At 38.9% G+C, this 19405-nt stretch overlaps 1 protein-coding gene across 2 annotated transcripts in view; it reads left to right on the top strand.

The window, feature by feature from the left end:
- TYRO3 (TYRO3 protein tyrosine kinase) overlaps positions 1–19405 on the top strand; it is a 60794-nt gene that overhangs the window by 8501 nt on the left and 32888 nt on the right. The window contains exons 2-6 of one of the 2 annotated variants that reach the window (XM_053475698.1): positions 5157–5352; positions 6133–6233; positions 8094–8267; positions 13552–13638; positions 16303–16418. In XM_053475698.1, coding sequence (XP_053331673.1) covers positions 5157–5352; positions 6133–6233; positions 8094–8267; positions 13552–13638; positions 16303–16418 — 674 coding nt within the window. Of the gene's footprint in view, positions 1–5030; positions 5353–6132; positions 6234–8093; positions 8268–13551; positions 13639–16302; positions 16419–19405 lie in introns of those variants that run through there. The other variant, XM_053475697.1, reaches the window with a different exon arrangement.

Raw genomic sequence — 19405 nt, 5'->3', positions numbered from 1 at the left:
TTACATGTCTAACCCTGATGTTCCCAGGTATGGTTATTATGCAAATCCTTTGGGACGTCGGGAGCAAATCCTATGTTTCAGTCGAGAGGGTAACTGTGGAGGAGCCTCCCGGGAGATGTGGTAGAGGCTAATACAGTGTTGGACAAAGGACTGATTAACGTTTGACTCCGGAAACACAGGCAGACTAATTTCATGTTCTAGCATTTATCGTAATGGAGCAAAATGGCTATTTGATTGTTATCCAGCTGAAACTTGAGCAATTCTTTATCATAGTGCTATATCTGGAGCGATCATTGCAGAAGTAAATGGAATGTTTATGTTGATTGTTCCAGATGTAACACTTTGTTCAGGATTCACTGTGGTTTTGCCTTGATTAATATAGCCGTGTTGTTAAGAAGATGGCCCATTTACCAAAGCAGGTACTTGAGGTATAATTTGTTTTTTTCTCCTTCACTATGCATTAAAAGTGCCAACAGTGAAAAGTTTCTTCTAAACTAAGGCTGGGTTAGCTTCGTATAATGCATGGTCAGATCCGGGAGATTTCTTCCAAGTCGCCTTACTGGTTGAACTACTCATTGTGTAGTCAGTTGAAGCTTTGGGATAGACATTGGTTTTGTATTCTGTGGCCATGTCTTTTCTGTAAAGTGGATTTATTTTTTTGTTGATACCCAAATAAGGTCTTAAAACTTTCTGGGGAAGAATAATTTTCCCAAAACGACCTCCATGCAAAATTAGTGCCATGAATTTCTGCATTTATGTGACATTCAATAGTTTATATACTTTTATAACTTTTTTTTTTTTGGGGGGGGGGCTATATTCTTTGCAAACCAACCGGTCCAGTAATAACCTTCTAAACCCAAACCATCTTGGGTAACATGGCGAGTACCCAAGTTTGGCTGAAATATCTTAAACTTTTTAAATTTTTGTCTTGTTACCCTAATGTATGATTAAAGTAAAAGGAATGTTAAATATTGGAGTTTAGGGGATTATATTGGATTTTACAGTGTCAGTGTCTTGCCTATGTAAATGAAGTACTTTGAACTACTGTACATTTGATGTTGAGTTTTTTGATGCTTTGTTGCATGCATAAGTAATTTATAAAAGAATGCTTATGTTGATGACATATATTTTGTATCATACAGTGCGACGGTGGTACTGTGGGAGTATCGTGATTCTTATATGTGCGCTGGAATAGCTGCTGCTATTTTCAGCTGCTAATAATGTCCTTTTTACCTCTTCCAGACGCTAATGAACCGGCTGTACAGTTGTTATAAGTCTATGAGGTCAGGTATCACAAAAAAATCAATATTTCAAGGAGGCAGACTCTCTAGGGCTATTTTGAGATCCACATTTCCAAGGGGAATGGGTTTTTCAAGACTGGAAGTAAACACAGATATTCACAATCAATAGATTTGCTGCCTGTTCACGTTAATACATTGAATTCCATAAGAGTCTGAAAACCAAAGAAATAAGTTGGATATATTATTTCTGACCTTATGTCTCAAAATCCAACAGGTTATTCTTCTCAAGGTGTTGATCACAGTTCCTTTGCGATAATGAATTGTTTTTTTCCCCCCCTTCTGTAAGATGGAAGCGCAGATCAGGGCTCTTCTGTTGTACATTTAAAGATGTTGATCCATCTACTTTGCTGAATTAAATGCCTGTATAACCAGATATAGCCTTAGAAACAACATTCCTAGTACTGGAACGAACCCTTCCTCAAAATAATTCTTCAATCGTGTCGAATTTTGCTTCATTCATATTATTTCAGGAAGTCATTGTCAGGTGACACAAAAGCTGTTTGTTGCCACAGCAAAACCTTCTTTAAAAAAAATTCTGTTTTCAACCTTGTGAATAATGAGTGCTAGAATGATGTTTTGGTATAAGTGGAACAGCGCCTTTAATGAGCTACTCTGCAAATTTATGAAAAAATAATATTTTAGGAATTAAGTATAGATTTTATTCACTTCATTGTAAGTATGTATATGTAATATATGCTGGTTACTCCTGTTAAAGACCCCTCGCCACAGACACTGCTGCTTAAATTTTGGCATAGAATTTTTTTTTTTTTTTTTTTTTTTTGCCAAGGACTCTGAATTCCAAACAGTTAAACAGACGCTGTCGCCTATTTTCTTTATAAAAAAAAATACCTACAATTGTATGTCTTCTGTTTTGTTTTTGTTTTGTTTTTTTTCTTAAGACATATTTGATACTTTTGGGTTGTCAAACTGCATGGATTAGTTGCAAAAAACATTTTGGGGCGTTCAGTAGCAAAAGGGATAATTGTTCCTTTTCTTCCCTTTGTTAATCCACACCAGGGATTATGTTTACAATACTGTGTTTAGCCGTGTGTGTTATTTTTGGCACAGAACTGCTACTTTAACTCTCTTTTGTTTGTTAAAAAAATCCAATTAAATAATATCAATGGCCGTAGGTGTGAGACATGTCAATTAGATCAAAGGAAAGGATGCACGCTCATTATACAGTATCCTGATTTAGCCAGTGCATGTGCTAAATAATAAAATGTACATTAAACAGAGGATGCTTGGAATGTACATCTTAATGCATTTTCTGTATTTTAAAAGCTTACCCATTATAATTGTTTTAGCAAGACCAAGTGTTTGCTTGTTTCATTACCTCTGGCAATATTAACCCCCCCTCTATTTGTTTATTTTCCCTATTGTTATTTTGCCCGTGCTTATTAAATATGCACATATATATTTCTTTAAAAACACATACTTTCTCATATTTTCACATCTCACAGTTCTGTAAAAGTTATGACAGGTGATCTATAACTCTCTGGTCTTTAAGGGGCAGTATCCAGGTATATCACAGGTTGCCCATGAAGTATGTAAAATTAATGGTGATATGTGACATTAATTATTTGCACCCATGCATGACTTGTGACTTATGTCATGCTTTAGTTTGCTACGCAACTGTTTTAAAGGGCAAGGACTGTGATTATGTGAATGCCCCATGTTACGTGTCACGTGTCTACAGGAGAGGGTAGAAAGTGAAATGCAATTAGATTAACATGCATATCTGATACAGGACAACCAGACATCCAGGTAGGATTTCTGAACACCGTATTCGCTCGATTCTAAGACGACCCTGATTATAAGACGACCCCAAATCTGAATATTAATTTGGGAAAAAAGAAAAAGCCTGAATATAAGACAACCCTATAGGAAAAAAGTTTTACCAGTAAATGTTAATTCATCTAAACTTTTTTTTTTATAAAAGCTATGATTGAGAAAAATATTCTGGTTTTATTTCCTTCTATTTTCCAATCTGCACCAGTTATGCACATCTGCCCCAGAAATGCCTTATACCCCCTATATGCCACTGTGCCCCATGATATGCCTTTTAACCCTATATGCCACTGTGCCCCATGATATGCCTATTGACCCCCTCTGTGCCACTCTGCTTCCAGAAATGCCTTATACCCCTATATGTCACTCTGTCATTAGGGGGTTAAAAGGCATATTATGGGGCAGAGTGGCATATAGGGAGGTATAAGGCATTTCAGGAGGCAGAGTGGCGTATAGAGAGTTAAAAAGGCATTTCTGGAGGCAGAGTGGCATTTAGGGGGTTAAAAGGCATTTCATAGAACACTCTGCCTCCAGAAATGCCTTATGCCCCCCATTTAACACCCCCCCCAAACTTACCGGTGCTTCTGACTCCCCTGTCGTGCAGCTGGGGCAGCGTGTAGATGTCTACGCGATTCGCGCAGACAACTTACGCTGCAGCCGGAAGGAGGCGTGGCTAGCAGCGGGGGTTGTCTGCGTCCATCGTGCAGACCTTCCCCGACTGTCAGAGAGAATTCCACCGTTGTGGGGAACTCTGGACGCATTTGCTCTGAAAAAAACCTTGTCTTATAATCGAGCAAATACGGTATATGCCAACCATGTCAATATACACAGTATAAAAGGCTATTTTTTTGTAATTTATTTAAAATATTCAAAATATCCACCATTATTTTTAATTTTAAATTCACTTAAAGAATTATCCTTTTAGACTTTGTGTATATTGATATTGTATACTTAGGCATTTAATTACCACATATCCCCTGGGTGGGTGATAATTACAGTTACAAAATGCATGTTTTCCATTAATTTGGCAAGCCATTGCATCATTAAGTAAGCCTTTAAAACCCTTTTAAAGCCATAGGTCAAACAAAAAGGTAACTGGGCACTGCAACCTTGTTGTTTTTCTATCTGATTATTTCACTCGTAGCTCTATAAACAATATTTTTCATTATTTATAACATATACCTAAGTACTGCCTCCGCTAAATTCCCATCCTACTTACCCCCTTGCCACTATACAATGCTGCACTGCTACCTGTTGAGTAGCACATTGAGAGATACTCTTTAGCAATACACAGAGTGGTCTGTCTTGGTTATCAGAATGAAATAAATGCCCTTTCTCCCTAGTTATTCCTGTTGAGTTGGCTTTTAGTTGTCAATTTGTGTGATTTAAGTAACTATTATTGCTTAAGCAAACCAGGAGAGATGAGTAGTGGAAGCCAAAAACATACATTAACTTGGGTAATAATCACAATTTTAGAGTACATTTCCCCACTATTTGTTTATGTTCCCTACCTACCTGCCTTTCCCAGTAATATCAGTTTTGTAGAATATTGTGGCCAAAGCTAATTAAATGGTATAATTCCTTAGCCATTTACTGTGGTAATTCAGTACCAAAAAAATTGAAGACCTCTGTATTTTTTTTTATTGCTTCAATGAAATTTTAAGTGAATATTAAACTCTGCCCAAACTGTATTTCATGCTTGTAACACTATGTCAAGGGTAGTGTAAGCTTGCTATATTAATAAAAGATGATGATAGTTAAATGCACAAGCTGATGGTTCTGGCAGTGTGTCCCTGTTAGGTTCCCTTGTTATCTGTGCACGCAGTTTTAATGTGGGAAAAAAACAAAATGTGAAATCTTATGTCACTGTACCGGGTTGTAGAATACAACAAGTAGTACGCGACTGGACAAAAACTATTACTGATTCTAACTTCATTATTTTCCTGTTTGCCAAATTAATGCTTTTGATCCTCTTAATTTTATCTATACACTTTCCATTTTATTTATGCCCTATAAATATCAACTTAATGCCCCATTATTTTTGTCTCCCTCTTGTGGTTGTAGGAAGGACTACAGGATTGTGGTTCACGGGTCATGGGTATAACTTGACCGTGTCTCAGGGCCATGAAGCCAAGCTAAACTGCAGCTTGCAGGGCATGGAGGAGCCGGAGATCCAGTGGCTGAAGGATGGTGTTCCTGTTCAGAGTGCTGATCAAATGTACATCCCAGTTGATGAAGATCATTGGATCAGCTTCCTAAGGTATGATGTGCTCAGAGCTGGCCACACTCTTAATGTATTGAGCTAACACAGTATATAGACAACTTAATGAGAACCATTGTGAAAGCCCTGACTCAAGTAAATAGCAACAATAAACTGAAGACCCGAGCCCCACCTACATGTCATATTTCCTGCAGTTAATGGGACTTCTTTTTTTTTTTAATTATTATTATAAATGTATTGTTTCCCTTTTGTAATTTAAATATATTTTTAAAGCTGAGAAATGGAGATTTTTTTCACATCCAATACTCCACCAGCTCTTACCTTGTTTTAAAAGTGTAATGGTAACCACGCATGCAGGGAGACCTCCTAGATGCAGGACAGTAATGAGTAAACAGACCAATCTAACACTGAAAACCTGTTTATCTATGAATCTAGGGGGTCTCCCTGCATGCGTGGTTACCAATGTAAGTCCCTACCTACATAAAGCTTAGAATGTCTGTCTGGATTCTGGCGATGAGAACATCTCAGGATTCTATAGGTTAACATCCAACTGTGTCTGACCAGCATATTTTATTAATATATTTTTTTATGCTCCAACATTGTGAAATATATATTTTTACTTTTCCAAGTTTTATGGTGGGTAAAGGTGATGGAAAACCCTTCCACTAAAATTTAGGGGTATGTAGAAGTTTTATTAAACACTCATCTACAGACACCAGACAAGCCAGAAGGCTTGTTTCTCCCTCAGAAATTTTTGTATGCAAATATATCACTGCAGCTAAATGCTTTCCCCCCTATTTCTTCATATTTTGTCTTAAGCTTGAAAAATGTGGAACGTCCAGATGCTGGCAGATACTGGTGTGAGGCAGAGGACAATGGCGTGAAGGCAGTGTCCAGTGACATTTGGATCATGGTGGAAGGTACATGCAAGTTTTAATAGAATTAGGAATATGACTATTAGCAAGACTATTTGCAGGATTTAATGGAATTAGGAATAAGACTATTAGCAAGGCGCCCCCCCCCACCACCAAAACCAGACCCCTGCATCCATTATGCTATATCATGATTCATGAATTCATTCTCTCGTGCTCTCACACAGAGTTGCTCATTACAGTTATTACAGCTATTGCAGTTGCAAGGGTGGCGGGCTGTCCTGGGGGACCCAGCCTTAGAGCCTGCATGGGGAGACAAATTCTTCCTTCGTTTTGTCTAAAAACAAATAAATAAATAAGCTGGGCGACAGCTATGCCAAGCTGGAGGAGCCCTCACTTGCAGAGGCGTCCCTTGTCTCCCATGATGCCTCAACTGCATGCTAGGACTGGGTGTGATAAAAGTATGGCAGAAAGGTGGTTGTTGGTAAGGTGCGTTCTGGAAAAAAATAATTTGTAAAGAGACCCCTTTGCCATGTTTGTCCCCAAACAGCTTGTCCATGCCATCTTTATGCCCAAATAGTCTGCCTGTGCCATATTTGTCCCCAATCAGCTTATCTGTGCCGTCTTTGCCCCCAGACAGCCTGTGTATGCCATATTTGCAACCAGAGTTGGTGGAGGGGAAGACCATTTGATCTGTAAGGGGCCCCAAAATTTCTGATGGCGGCCCTGTTCTCCCGCTTTCTGCCGCTCTTGTTCACACTCTCTCAATGCCTTCCTACCTTCTCTGTTGACTGCTTCAGTGTCCATGTCTCCTAACTTGCAGGTCTGCAACTTCTCTTGTCTCTTCTTGTTCTTCTGTCTTTTTTCTTTGCCCGCTTCTCCCCGTGTTTCCTTTCTTCTACACACTCTCTCCTCCCATAAGAGAAACATGGGAGAGGCTGTCCTCCGTGGCTCCGCTCTTTTGCAAAAGTGCACTGGGTGGCCAGGATCACGGAGAAGCAGAATAAGACAGAAGAAAGAAGATGGCAGCAGGGGGCAAGAATAATGAGGAGAAAGAGGCATAGAAACGTTTATCTTCCTCCACAAATCTAACAGTGGGCCATGCCTTGACAAGAATAAACCCCCAAAGCAGTGTTAATATTTAAGACGGATAGCTTTAAGTGTCTTAGATCAAATTACTGTATATTCCTGATCCTAGTAGAATAGCTTTGAAAAAACTGAAGTCTCTTACGTTCTTCTGCAATTACTCGACTAATAAATTCTTAGACATTCTTCTGGGGAACAAGTTCTCAAATTCTGTTCAAACTGAGCATCCCTTATATATTTCTTTGCACATTTTTAATGATTATGACTCCCATGCGGAGTAGTACCTTTTGCAGCTGTAAATCTTGTAGGGATGTCACAATGCTAGACATCATAGAATAATAAAACAAGGGGGTGTTACTCTTTTACGGAAGTATGAGTACAGACCCAGAGTCCTTTAGTCCTGCTTCCAGATTAAATAACATAAACCCACACATTCGACAGATTATGGGAAGATAAATATCAAAATATTATTTCAGTAGGTGGAATGGAGTCACATTCTGCTTTAATTGCAACAGAGGACAATGGCATGAAGGCAGTGTCCAGTGACATTTGGGTCATGGTGGAAGGTACATGCAAGTTTTAATAGAATTAGGAATATGACTATTAGCAAGACTATTTGCAGGATTTACTGTCCATTAGGATTGTATCATGCATTAGAGGTCCAGAAATAAATATCTTGCTTCTGTTATTTGGACACTTTACTGAGAAATGTATCCAGGCTCTGGACAGGTTTTATGTATGTAGCTGAGTTTTTAATGCTGACCAAAATCTATATTTTCATTTAGTAAGTCCCCTACAAAAAGTGTTACCTTGTTTTCACAGGCATCCCTTATTTTACTTTGGAGCCTAGAGATCTGGCGGTATTCCCCAATGCTTCATTTAACATGTCCTGCGCGGCTGTTGGGCCACCAGAGCTACTGTCCATCATCTGGTGGATGGGTGATTCCCAAGTGTCAAGGATAATAAATGATACTACGTCTATTCTGTTTGTACCAGGTGAGACTTATAAAATTATAATAATTAAATAATACATTTGATGGAATAGCTCATGCTGTTCCGCCGTTTCAAGTTTTAGAACGTTTATTTTGTTGGCGATGCAAATGCATTGTTATGCTTTAATGCACAATTTATTTATTACATGGCATTAAATTGGTTATGAAATGCCATTAACCATATTTGAGTATGTTTGTAGTTAATGTAATCCTATGCATTGTTGGGGACATAATGTATTAGAGGCCCACAAATAAACATCGTGCTTCAATTATTTAGAGTCTTTACTGAGTAATGCATCCAGGCTCTCAACAGGTTAAATGTATGTAGCTGGTATTTTAATGCGGGCCAAAATATATAGTATAATTGGGTAGTAAGTGACCTACAAAAGTGTTTTCAATTTGTAAAAAAAAAATCACAGGTATCCCTTATTTTACTTTGGAGCCCAGAAATGCTTCTGTGCGGCTGTTGGAACCACCAGAGCCATTGTCCATCATCTGGTGGATGAGTGACTCCCAAGTGACATGGATAATAAATACCACTATGTGCAGTTTTGAAATGATGATTTCATGTATAGAAGGAGAAAAGCTACCCAACCCTACCTGACCCTACTGAAAAAGTAATTGCCCCCTTCGTTACTAAAGCTTCCAATTAACCAAATTTAAATAATTGGGTTCACTTTCACTAGACACACCCAGGCATAATTACTACCAGCCCTGTTGAATCTAAACATCAACTAAATAACCTGTCTTGCAAAGTGAGGTAGGCTAAAATGTCTCAAAAAGCAGCACATGATGCTAAAGAAACTCCAGAACAGACAAGAAACAATGTCATTGACATCTATCAGTCTGGAAAGGGTTACAAAGCCATTTCTAAGGCTCTGGGACTCCAGCGAACCAGGCCGTTATCTGCAAACGGGGAAAACTTGGACCTTTCCCTGCAAACCTCCAAGAAAGGGGGCCCCCTGGACCTATAGGAAAGGGGGATCATGACTGCTGGCCCATGCAGATGGCTGCAGTAAGCCCCTTCTCCATTGGTGTGGAGCTGCAACAATGTTGCAGCTAAAAGGGTTTAAAGGTAGGTGAAGAGGTGACTCTTTTACCTCTTTTCCTGTGCCTGCAGCAAGCTTCCAGACGTTACGCTCCCGCCCGCCCTGGGTCTGGTCGAATTCATATTCGTGTATCATTGTTTTGTATTCATTTGTTCTTTTTATTTCTATGTTCCTTCTTCAATTGTCACAGCTGCGGTCTGGGTCCCCTGGCCAGCGTGGTTTTTCAGGCAACTTTGATCAATTTGCCCTTAGCGGGCTTGGGGAGGCAGGGCTGGGACTCTTGGCTAATCAGTGGTTGTTTAACTGCCTGTTGGGCCTAGCGCTCAGCAGCTGGCAGGTTGTTTCTCATGATAATGGTTTGGTTGTTCCGCTGGCCTGGGGAATGGTTATATCCCACAAAATGGTGTCCAGTGTCTTTATTTATGGGGTTTGGTGGGTGGGGTATTTTGGGTTGTTCTCTCCTTGGCCGTTTGCTATGGGTCTAAGCAGTCATGCATTGAAGACCTATCCAGCCATAACAATGACACTAGCGTGTAAAGAATTGCAGGCCTTGCTTGTTAAAGTCAGTGTACAAAAAAATCTTGATGACCCCCAGGACTTGAGATAACATTCTGTTGACTGATGAGTCAAATGTGGAACTTTATAGAAGACATGGGACCTGTTGCATCTGGCATAAAACACAGCATTCCACAATAAGAACATTAAAACCAACAGTCAAACACAGTGGTGGTAGTGTGATGATCTGTGGCTGCTTTACTAATTCAGGACCTGGGTGACTTGCCATAATTGATGGAACTATAAATCCAGTTCCCTACCAGAAAATCCTTAAGGAGAATGTCTGGCCATTAGTTTGTGACGTATAGCTCCAGCTCAGTTGGGTTATGCAGCAGGACAATTATCTGAAGCACACAAGCAAGTCCACCTCCAAATGGATCATAAGAAACAAAATTTGGAGCGGCTTAATCAAAGTCCTGACTTGAATCCGATTAAGATGCTGTGGCATGACCATAAAAAGGCAGTTTGTGCTTGAAAAACCCTCCTGTGGCTGAATTTTAAAAATTGCCAAGAAAAGTAGGACGAAATTCCTCCACAGAGATGTAATGTTTCCAGTTGTGCCACAACCAGTTATAGGTTTGCGGGGGGCCAGTTACTTTTTCATATGGGTAATATAGATTTTGATAAACTCTACCTTCAGTGAATAAAATGATCATTTAAAAGCGGCATTTTATGTTTACCCACATTGTTTTTGGCTTGGTTGGATGATCTTAAACATTTAAATGTGACAAATACACAAAAATAGAAGAAATCAGGAAGGGGCAACTGCTTTTCACAATAAATGTTTAATTTGTAAAAAAAAAAAAAAAAAAAAAAAAAATCTAGATCAATGTGAAATGTGTCTAATGAAAAGACAAAATGTTCCTTTCCCTTCCAAAGGTACAGATCTTCATTGTTTGTAGACTTGGTGGAGGGCATAACTAGACCCTAGAGCAAAATTACCCTCATACACTCATAAACAAAAGCATTAACCTAATAGTCACCTTTTGGTTAAATGTTTAGGGGACTATTGTCCCTCTGGGCAAGAATAAATTATATTACAAGGGTGCATTTGCATGTTATTATTTGCAAATTATATTATAAGGGTATAAACAATATAATCATACGTTTTATAAATCCATAGCTTGGAATGCGTATAGAAACCCATCCACAGAGACACAAAACCAAAGCATACATGCGGATCAAGGAGACCTCAGGGAAAAAAAAATTAACGTGATTGTAATGAACATTTGTGGTGGGTGCAAGGTAAAATCACAAACTGATCTCTGCTGTTGTTAATATACTTGTGTTGTCGTGAGCAGGGATCTTTTCTGGAAACATTACATTTATGTGTTTAGCACCAGCAGATTCTGTAGTGCTGTTACAATCATTAAAAATAATTTAAAATCACACACCATAACAAATCGGTACCAAAGAAAAAGGGAGCCCCCTGCTCACTCGAGTTTACAATCTAGTCGGGCTCCATGGCTTCCTTGGTTCAAATGGGTTCCATGGATACTGCTACACCTTTAGATTGTCCCAGACAAATTTTCTTTTGGATGGTGCACAAGGAGACATCAAAAAATGAGAAAAACACTAAGAAATATGAAGGGTTTATGGAATCTTCTGGCCAGACAATGCAAGCTTTTTTGCAAATGTCAGGTCATCCTATGTAAGGTGAAACCTAAACTCGCACATTAGGCGCCATGTGAAGATATGCTTTAACTAATAGTGTTACTGGCCAATAAATTGGTGCTTTTACCCCATAATCTTGTCGCCCCTCTGACTGGGGGCTCGCTAAAGGGTGCTGGAGATGGATCTGCTTAGATGCCCCCTGCATCCTTGTAGCCCTCTAGAAGTGCTGGTTGTAGCTATCTATCTGACCCGCAACTTAGCTAGGAAGGCCAAACTGTGCCTAGAAGTCTTATATCTCCTAATTCATTCTGCTAGACTCCATGACAGCCTCCTCAAACCCACCAAGCGTGCCTACCCCCCCAACAGGACTGCGGATGAGGAATGAGAATGTGTTAGTGTGGTGCCCTGTATAGATGAGTTTTGTACTCTTTTCTGCCATCCACTAGGGGACTGACAACTGATTAATTATGGCTTTAATTTCTCTAATGGTATCCCTAATTAGTTAAAACTGTGGCTGACCAGGTCTGCTGTCGTGTTGTCACATGCTCCACATTCAATCTTATGACCTAATTATACATCTAGTGATTTCAAGAGATTACCCAATGAACCTTGTGAGTCAGTCACATAACTTTGATGGGTAATTAGGAAGAGTGATCTCTCCATGTTTGAGATTTGGTCCTGCTGCCATGTGGTACGGTAACATTTGAGAATGGAAAGAGCTCTGTTAGAATATTCTTTGTCTTGAATATCTAAACTTCTCCAGTGACCAAACGGCAATCAACACCACAGCTTCTATGTCTTATTAAGCAGGTTTATTCGATAACAAAGTATCAATACATACAGTACTGGTGGATGGACTGTAGGTTCAGTATCCGTAGTAAGATGAAGGTGAATGAGCGTAGAGAGACCTTGTCCTTGTAATAATGCCTATTTATACCCCTTTGATATTTGGTTATGGTATATGTTAAGGAATCCTATTGGAGCAGTCACAGGATACACCGGCATTCCACAGAAGACCCTCTAAGCTACGTCACATAATTGATAACATATGTTCTTAGCACTCAAGTTGCATTCAGGCCTAAAATGTGCAGAACAAAATAAAAGTATAAAAATTATTTCTTACAAGCTCCTACACCATAGTGTAGCTGCCATAGCTCTAAATCAACCTAGGGGCATTTTTTTCCCTTTAATAGAGATTTTTGTTTAAAGAAGATAACCGGCAAGCATTTTGTTCCTTCTATAATATTGCCATCCTTTTTGCTTCCTGTTATTTACTTTCAGCTTGAGATTAGCAATTACTTTAGCGCATTAATATCAGCATCTTAAAGATTCTCCTGAATTCCAACAGGGTCTGATAGCTTTTAATTTGTAATGGAACATGGTTTAACCCCTTCATGACAAAGCCCGTACATGTACGGGCTCAAAATGCATTGTTTTCAATGGGTTTAGGAACCGCCCATTGTCCTTAAGGGGTTAACTATACTTAAGATATAAGTATTCTGTCTGCCCTACATTCATGAGCAGCTGGAACAGTTAATTGTGCGCTGATGTCAGAACCTGAGCGACCAGTTACGGTATGTCGTTTGGTGAAAATATGTATTAATAGCCGATCATATCTAATTAGGCATCATAGCCTCTTTAGACTGACGCATACACGAGAGCCATATGTAGTGTGTCTTCTTCATTAATGCTTAGTTGAATTATGTGTTAACGAGTTCATTGCCTGAAACTGTCAGAGGTAATTTATCCTTTACTGTGTATAGACTGATGATTTTCTTGTCCTTCCTATATACTCTGCAGTCATCAGCTGCGCAGGTTGTAGGTGTGTTGTCTAAACCTGTTTTTCCTGAGCTTAGACAATAAGTCAAGTTAAGTAACCCTAAAAAGTTCACTTTAACCCTTTGATAGCTCTATCTGGTGTGGAGTTGAACAAGATTGTAGAAAATATCGCTTTCATTCTTCAGTTTGTTTTCTCAATAACCAGGTGCATTGCGGTGTAAAATGTTTTACTGCTGAAAGAGGCAGAGAGAAACCGGAAAGAAAGACTGAAATCTTTAATTTAATTTACAGGTATTCAGCAAAATACAGCATTCTCGTGTGAAGCGCACAATGAAAAGGGAGTTTCCTCATCAAGGACCGCCATGGTTAGAATAAAAGGTCAGTGACATGAATGGTTGTATGCTGTCATAGGACGTTTCCTTTCCAAGCTGTTATTCCCAAGTGTTCTAATATTTTTATAATTAATTTAGACAAGTAAAGGCAGTCCAAATAAGTAGATCATCACGTTCTGTTGACATTAAAAGGACGCTCCAGCCACCATATGCACTTTAATTGATATGATAGCTAAGTTACTCTCAAAGTGTCATTTTTGCCCTCCTGCAAGTACATGGAGGGATTCATCATGCATCTGCACCATTTTTCCACCCCAGCCCTTGAATTGCAGGAGATGTGTTTGCTCAGTGACTAATGTCATACATTTTGCAGGGTTTAACTGATATTTGTTTTTGTTTTATGATGAGCTAGGTTTATATTGAAAACTTTCACTGGTTTGGAATACATTGGTTAGGATTGACACTGCTACCGACTTCTGCCATGTCTTTTTACATGAATCCCCACCGGTTGCAGTAGGCGGAAGTGATCTTTATATAGTGCCCCCTGCTGTCTGGCAGGCTGTATTGCCGCATCACATCCATGGTCAAGCTCTCTGTGATTCTCTGTGAATTATGTGCTACAGAGGAAAAGTTTATCATCTTTAAGGTGTGTTTTCATGCTGTGAAGTGTCCGTGGTTACGGATGAAACCCAATAGGTTCCATTTTTTTATGCCACCCTTAGGTGACACATAGGTGTCATGCATGCAAAAGTTCTGTTCTTATTGTGCAAACCAGTATTGGCCTCTCAAACCCAGTAGATTTTACACTTTTGAATCTTGGACGGAGGCCAGAGTTTGGCATAAGTGTGAAGATTCCTTGTTAGATTTCCTTGTTAGAGTTCATAGTGTTATCTGAACTCAGGTGACGTAAACTGTTTTCCAACTTGTGTCTATGACATAAAATGGATTACTTATCTTTTTGAAAAGTTACATGTATAGATAAATGTCAACCTGTGAGCCAGTATTGAGTTGACAGAGTAGACATTATTAAGGAAGTATTTTAAATGGTAGCATGCTAGCGGCGTTGACATACAAAAGGGCCGTAAGAATAATTATAAACAGGATAATAACTAGATGCCCTGAATTAATTTAAATTGGAGAAAGACAGGCACCTTTTCCAGCAATAAGTGCAAAAAAACTTCTCAAGATAGCTATTCAAATGTCTGGATTCATTCTTATAGAAAGTGAATAAAACTATTCACCTTCTCAATTTGATTGAAAACCAATCCAATGAATTGGCTAAAATTGTACCCACAATGGTTACCATTGTGTTTAAAGTGTCATTCAAGTGAAAGCTCATTCCTTCACATTCGGTGGAGTTGTAGAGGAGCGAGACCGCTCTCGGAGATGGTATTCAATCTATTAGAAGATATAACAAAGGTTAAGCTGAATAAGAAAACAAAACTGGCGTGATTACATTTGAATTGGCATAAGAAGCCACCAAAACAGCTGTATCTCACCATTCATTGTATGGTAGCCGCAAAAATCTTGATTGCAAATAGTTGGAAACAAACTCAAAAATTTTTTATGACCTTCAATTGAAGAAACAGTTGTTTTACTAACTTAATATGGAAAGAGGCATTGGTTGGTCTGTAAAATTGTGTAAATTCAAGCAAAATTTGTATCTCATACGATGAGTGGATTAAAGAGGTAGAGATGGTTAGACCTCTAAATGCGCATTAAAAATTGTGTACGAGTATAGTGGGATATTTGTTTCAATAGTACCATAAACTTCCCTGACAATATCTATTTTTTTCATCTATGCTCTTTGTAGTAAAGGTCAATATGTTTCTATGTTCTATTGTAATTCTAAGAAACATACGGTAATTTAGACATAATATATGATAACTATGTATGTATTTTTGCCCATGTCTGTTTGTTTTGTTTTTGTTCTTCTTGCAGAATGTTTCAATTAATAAATAATAAACTCAAAGAGTTATCATTTTTTATGACTTAAAGATGGATAGGCCAAATAACAGAAGGCAGGACATTCAATCAAGAGGCATCAGTAGCACAAAGAAAGACGTGTTCATTCCATATTATAGATCACTGGCCAGACCTCAGCCTAACTCGCGTACACTACTGAAGACAACCGAAGGTTATATATTCTGTGGCAAACTCACAAAGAACTGCTCTAGGATAGTGCATGGATTACATAGTAATCATGATTTAGATCTTTTCCATAGTTGGTGCAGAAAAAAAATCAAAAGATACAATACTAGAAGAGCAGCCTCAGCTGCTTATCATGCGGGTCCATGCTTTGGCTGTTTTAGTTATGAGACAAGACAAAGAAAATGTAGGTCATGGCAAAAGGAAGTGAAAGAGCCAGTGATCTGTGTAACCAACAATAAATGAACATGTCCCTTAGGCAGTGGCCTGTTGATAATACCACTGTTATATAGTAACTGTGTATCTGCCACTGTCAAGGAGTCTTAATAAACTGGAGAGGCTTGATTGTGGAAATTGACTGCATTGCATAGTAATACTGAGCACACAGCCATAGGGGTAAAGGGATTGCTGCTGTTGGACGGCATCAGCTGTCTGCCTGGTCCTTACATTATACCTAAACTTCTGACACTTTCATTTGTCTTTAGGTTTCTTCAGTAGGACCCATAATTAGGAGACACAACAGGAGCATGTTTCAAATTGAATATTTTTTTTTGTCTTTTAGGCTTGCCCCTGTCACCATATAACCTGACCGCTCACGGGATTACCAGCAGTACAGCGGCAGTGACATGGATCCCAGGTTTTGATAACTTCTCCCCAATCCATTCTTGTACAATGCAGGTACATCCCATTTAATAGTATGTGTCTCACTGTTGTATGGTATGAACAAAAAACTCAAATTTTAGACATTTACTTGTTTTAGAGTTGAGAGTCAAATTTCTCATATCATGGAAACCTAATAAATTGTAATCTCCTGGCATATTCAGCAGTTTCAGAAGTGTAATAGTATGTATTAGCTATGCGTGTTATGATGGGTCAGGGGACTTTCCAAGCACACTGTATGTACCTCTGGGCCCTTCCTGCACATTTTATTTTCCTACTTCATCTGGCCTTTTGTGTAACACAAATGCACTAAAAATGCTATAGTGCCATCTTTTTCATGTACCCTAAATGTTCTTTACACAAAAAATGGCAATAAAAATCTATATTGCCAAAAAATGCCACAGTGGAGTCCTTGAAAACTTTTCGATGTGTATGGGTGGGATGGCCTTGTGGGTGCAATCTCCCTTGAGGGCTTCTCTGCTTTTGAGGAGTGCGTCCCCAGAAGAAGAAAGTTTTGGACTTGGTGGTCCATTGTAGCTCCTCCTCAAAGAATGTGTGTCCAAGGATCAATTTCTCACCTTTTCAATAGAAACATTGTGTCTTAGAACAAAAAATATCACAGTCCACACCTGTGTGGATGTCATTGGTCACCATTGCCTGTTGTTACCCCTGTTAAGAAAAAGGATATGATCGTGTTGGCCAAAGAGAAAGGAGAGTCTTAGTTGAAAAGCATGGCTATTATTTTGCTAACATAGAAAAATGTGTAGATTCACCTAATGTTTCAGGACCTTAGAGCTCTCTTTTTCAGATGGAATCTATCACCCCACAAACTCGAGGCTAGTATAAACTCTCTTAGAGTATTGCCCCAGGGGTAAAAACATCCCTGGTCGATTCCAGCCTGAGAGGGCTATGCAGCTTACTACTTCCAATACATTGGAATAATTGCATGTTATGTGATCCTAAAATCCAATTTATATTATTTGGGAAAGTTTTTTTCTGGGAAGCAGAGGTCTCTGAAGACACGAGTAGCTAAAGGATTAATTCCCTTGTGAATCCTGTCCAGGCTCCTGTGTAGTCTAAAGGTTTCTATAGTAACTCAGACTTCTGGAGAGACGAAACCAATGCCTTTTTTACACTATTTTTACATAATAGGCAGAAACACCTATGTGTCCAAGACTGTGCCTGGTGAAGGGGCTGTATTAAGATCCTTATTTTGTTTAGTGGTAGTAATGGTCTGTGGTTTTCACCTCTCACCGAAAGCTTTAATAGTCCTGTTTCCCTGCAATATCTGTGGTTTTGCTGACTCAGCCTTTATTTTTTACGAGGGCTGAATCATTCAACGATCTTGAGACCCAAAATGCGTCTGTAAATTTGAAACGGCAACAGCAAAATACGTCATGAGATGGCATATCTTGGAGAGGCAAAGCTAACAACACGGCTGGGAACCATCTGATAGACATTTAGCCTTCGTATCATTCCTCCAGCTGTTGTTTTTCTATTACTATTATGTTATTCCATTATTACTAATATTAGTTTTATTGGATAAATCATGTGCAAGAACATACATTATTTCAGTTGATATGATGTTCCAGGGGGGGTACGACTGACTACATTTTGATGACATCATAGCAGCTCCAGGAAGCTGCGATGTTGGAATTTGTACGCAAACAGACGGAAACTGAATAGAAAGTTGTTTATCTTTATCCCTCTTTCTATATGACAGTTAAGTAGTGAGAACCTGCCTTTTTAGGGGAAAACATAAATAAAGTGAACGATACGAATCACTAAAATGTGGCATTGGGAAGAAATGTTGTAGATGTTAACTCCAATGCTTTCCTATGCATTATAAAGGACCTAGCTTTGTGAGCTTTTGATGGCTTTCAAAAAATAATTTGATAGCCCTCCAACAGACACTCAAACATTGACAGGTAGTGTATAGATAAGTGAAATAGAATTCCCCTGTAGGTATTACCCCCGGAAGAAAAATATTGTTTCTGATTGTGTTTTTCTGCTCTGCTACCTTAAATCCACATTGATTTCTTTCACAACAATCACACAGATGTTTTTTTATGAAACTTTGTAAGTAAACCTAGTGTTTGCCTTTGTATCCATTAAAGCTAAATGTTTGAAAGGGGCAGGATAACTCCATAAATTCAGTTGGCTCAATGACCACTTTGAACAGCAACACAGAGTTGAAAAAGTACAAGAAAAATTGTCTCGGTATCGGATGCTTTGAAATAAGTTGGCACAAATGCTAAATGTGAAACACGTTTAACCCGCACTTTCTTACATTTCATTGCTTAGTGTCCCAGTTTAAACCGTAGTCATGGGATTTGCATAATTATTCCATCCACTTGAGGTTATTCTTCGCCTTTGGTGAGAGCTGACTTGTTGTTGTGCCAGCCTTAGACAGGGAGTGAGGGGAAAGGGAGGTGAACTTAGGCCGAAGAGGGGACTAGTTATGCAGACGCAGGCTCACTTGTTTTCAAATCACTGAAGTATTGATGCTTCTCTTTACTCTAAAATGTGCATTAGAGACAAACCCTACTTGCCAGCTTGTCACCCAAGACTTATAACAAATTATCTGAATAATAAAGTTTATTATTGTATTACATGACTGTATGTGTTGTAAGGCATATCAATAAATAAACCCATAGGGGGTCACATGATTTGTGTAATGTTCATACCCTCTGGGGGTATATATTACCAGCAGCTCTTCACCAAAATGGGGCACATATTCAAAGGGAAAAAAATATAACCTATAGCATATTACCAGCAGCACTAGTTTATCTTCCCATCTCAGAAATATTTTATCCTATACCTCAGTGTCTCTTGAAAATTGTATCCCCTGCTGTTTTTATGTACTGTGTGATGTATCCGTAATACCCTGATAAAGTGCAGAGGATATCTCAGCAGGGCCTGGGGAATTTTGTCAGTATATCACCCCCTTTAGCTGTTGACATCCACAGTTAACCTTCAGCTGTCACTCAGTAGTGTAACCATAT

The sequence above is a fragment of the Spea bombifrons genome, chromosome 9, assembly GCF_027358695.1.
Source record: "Spea bombifrons isolate aSpeBom1 chromosome 9, aSpeBom1.2.pri, whole genome shotgun sequence".
Lineage (NCBI taxonomy): Eukaryota > Metazoa > Chordata > Amphibia > Anura > Pelobatidae > Spea > Spea bombifrons.
The sequence above is the reverse complement of the archived record's forward strand: the minus strand, read 5'-3'. Positions and strand labels throughout refer to the sequence as shown.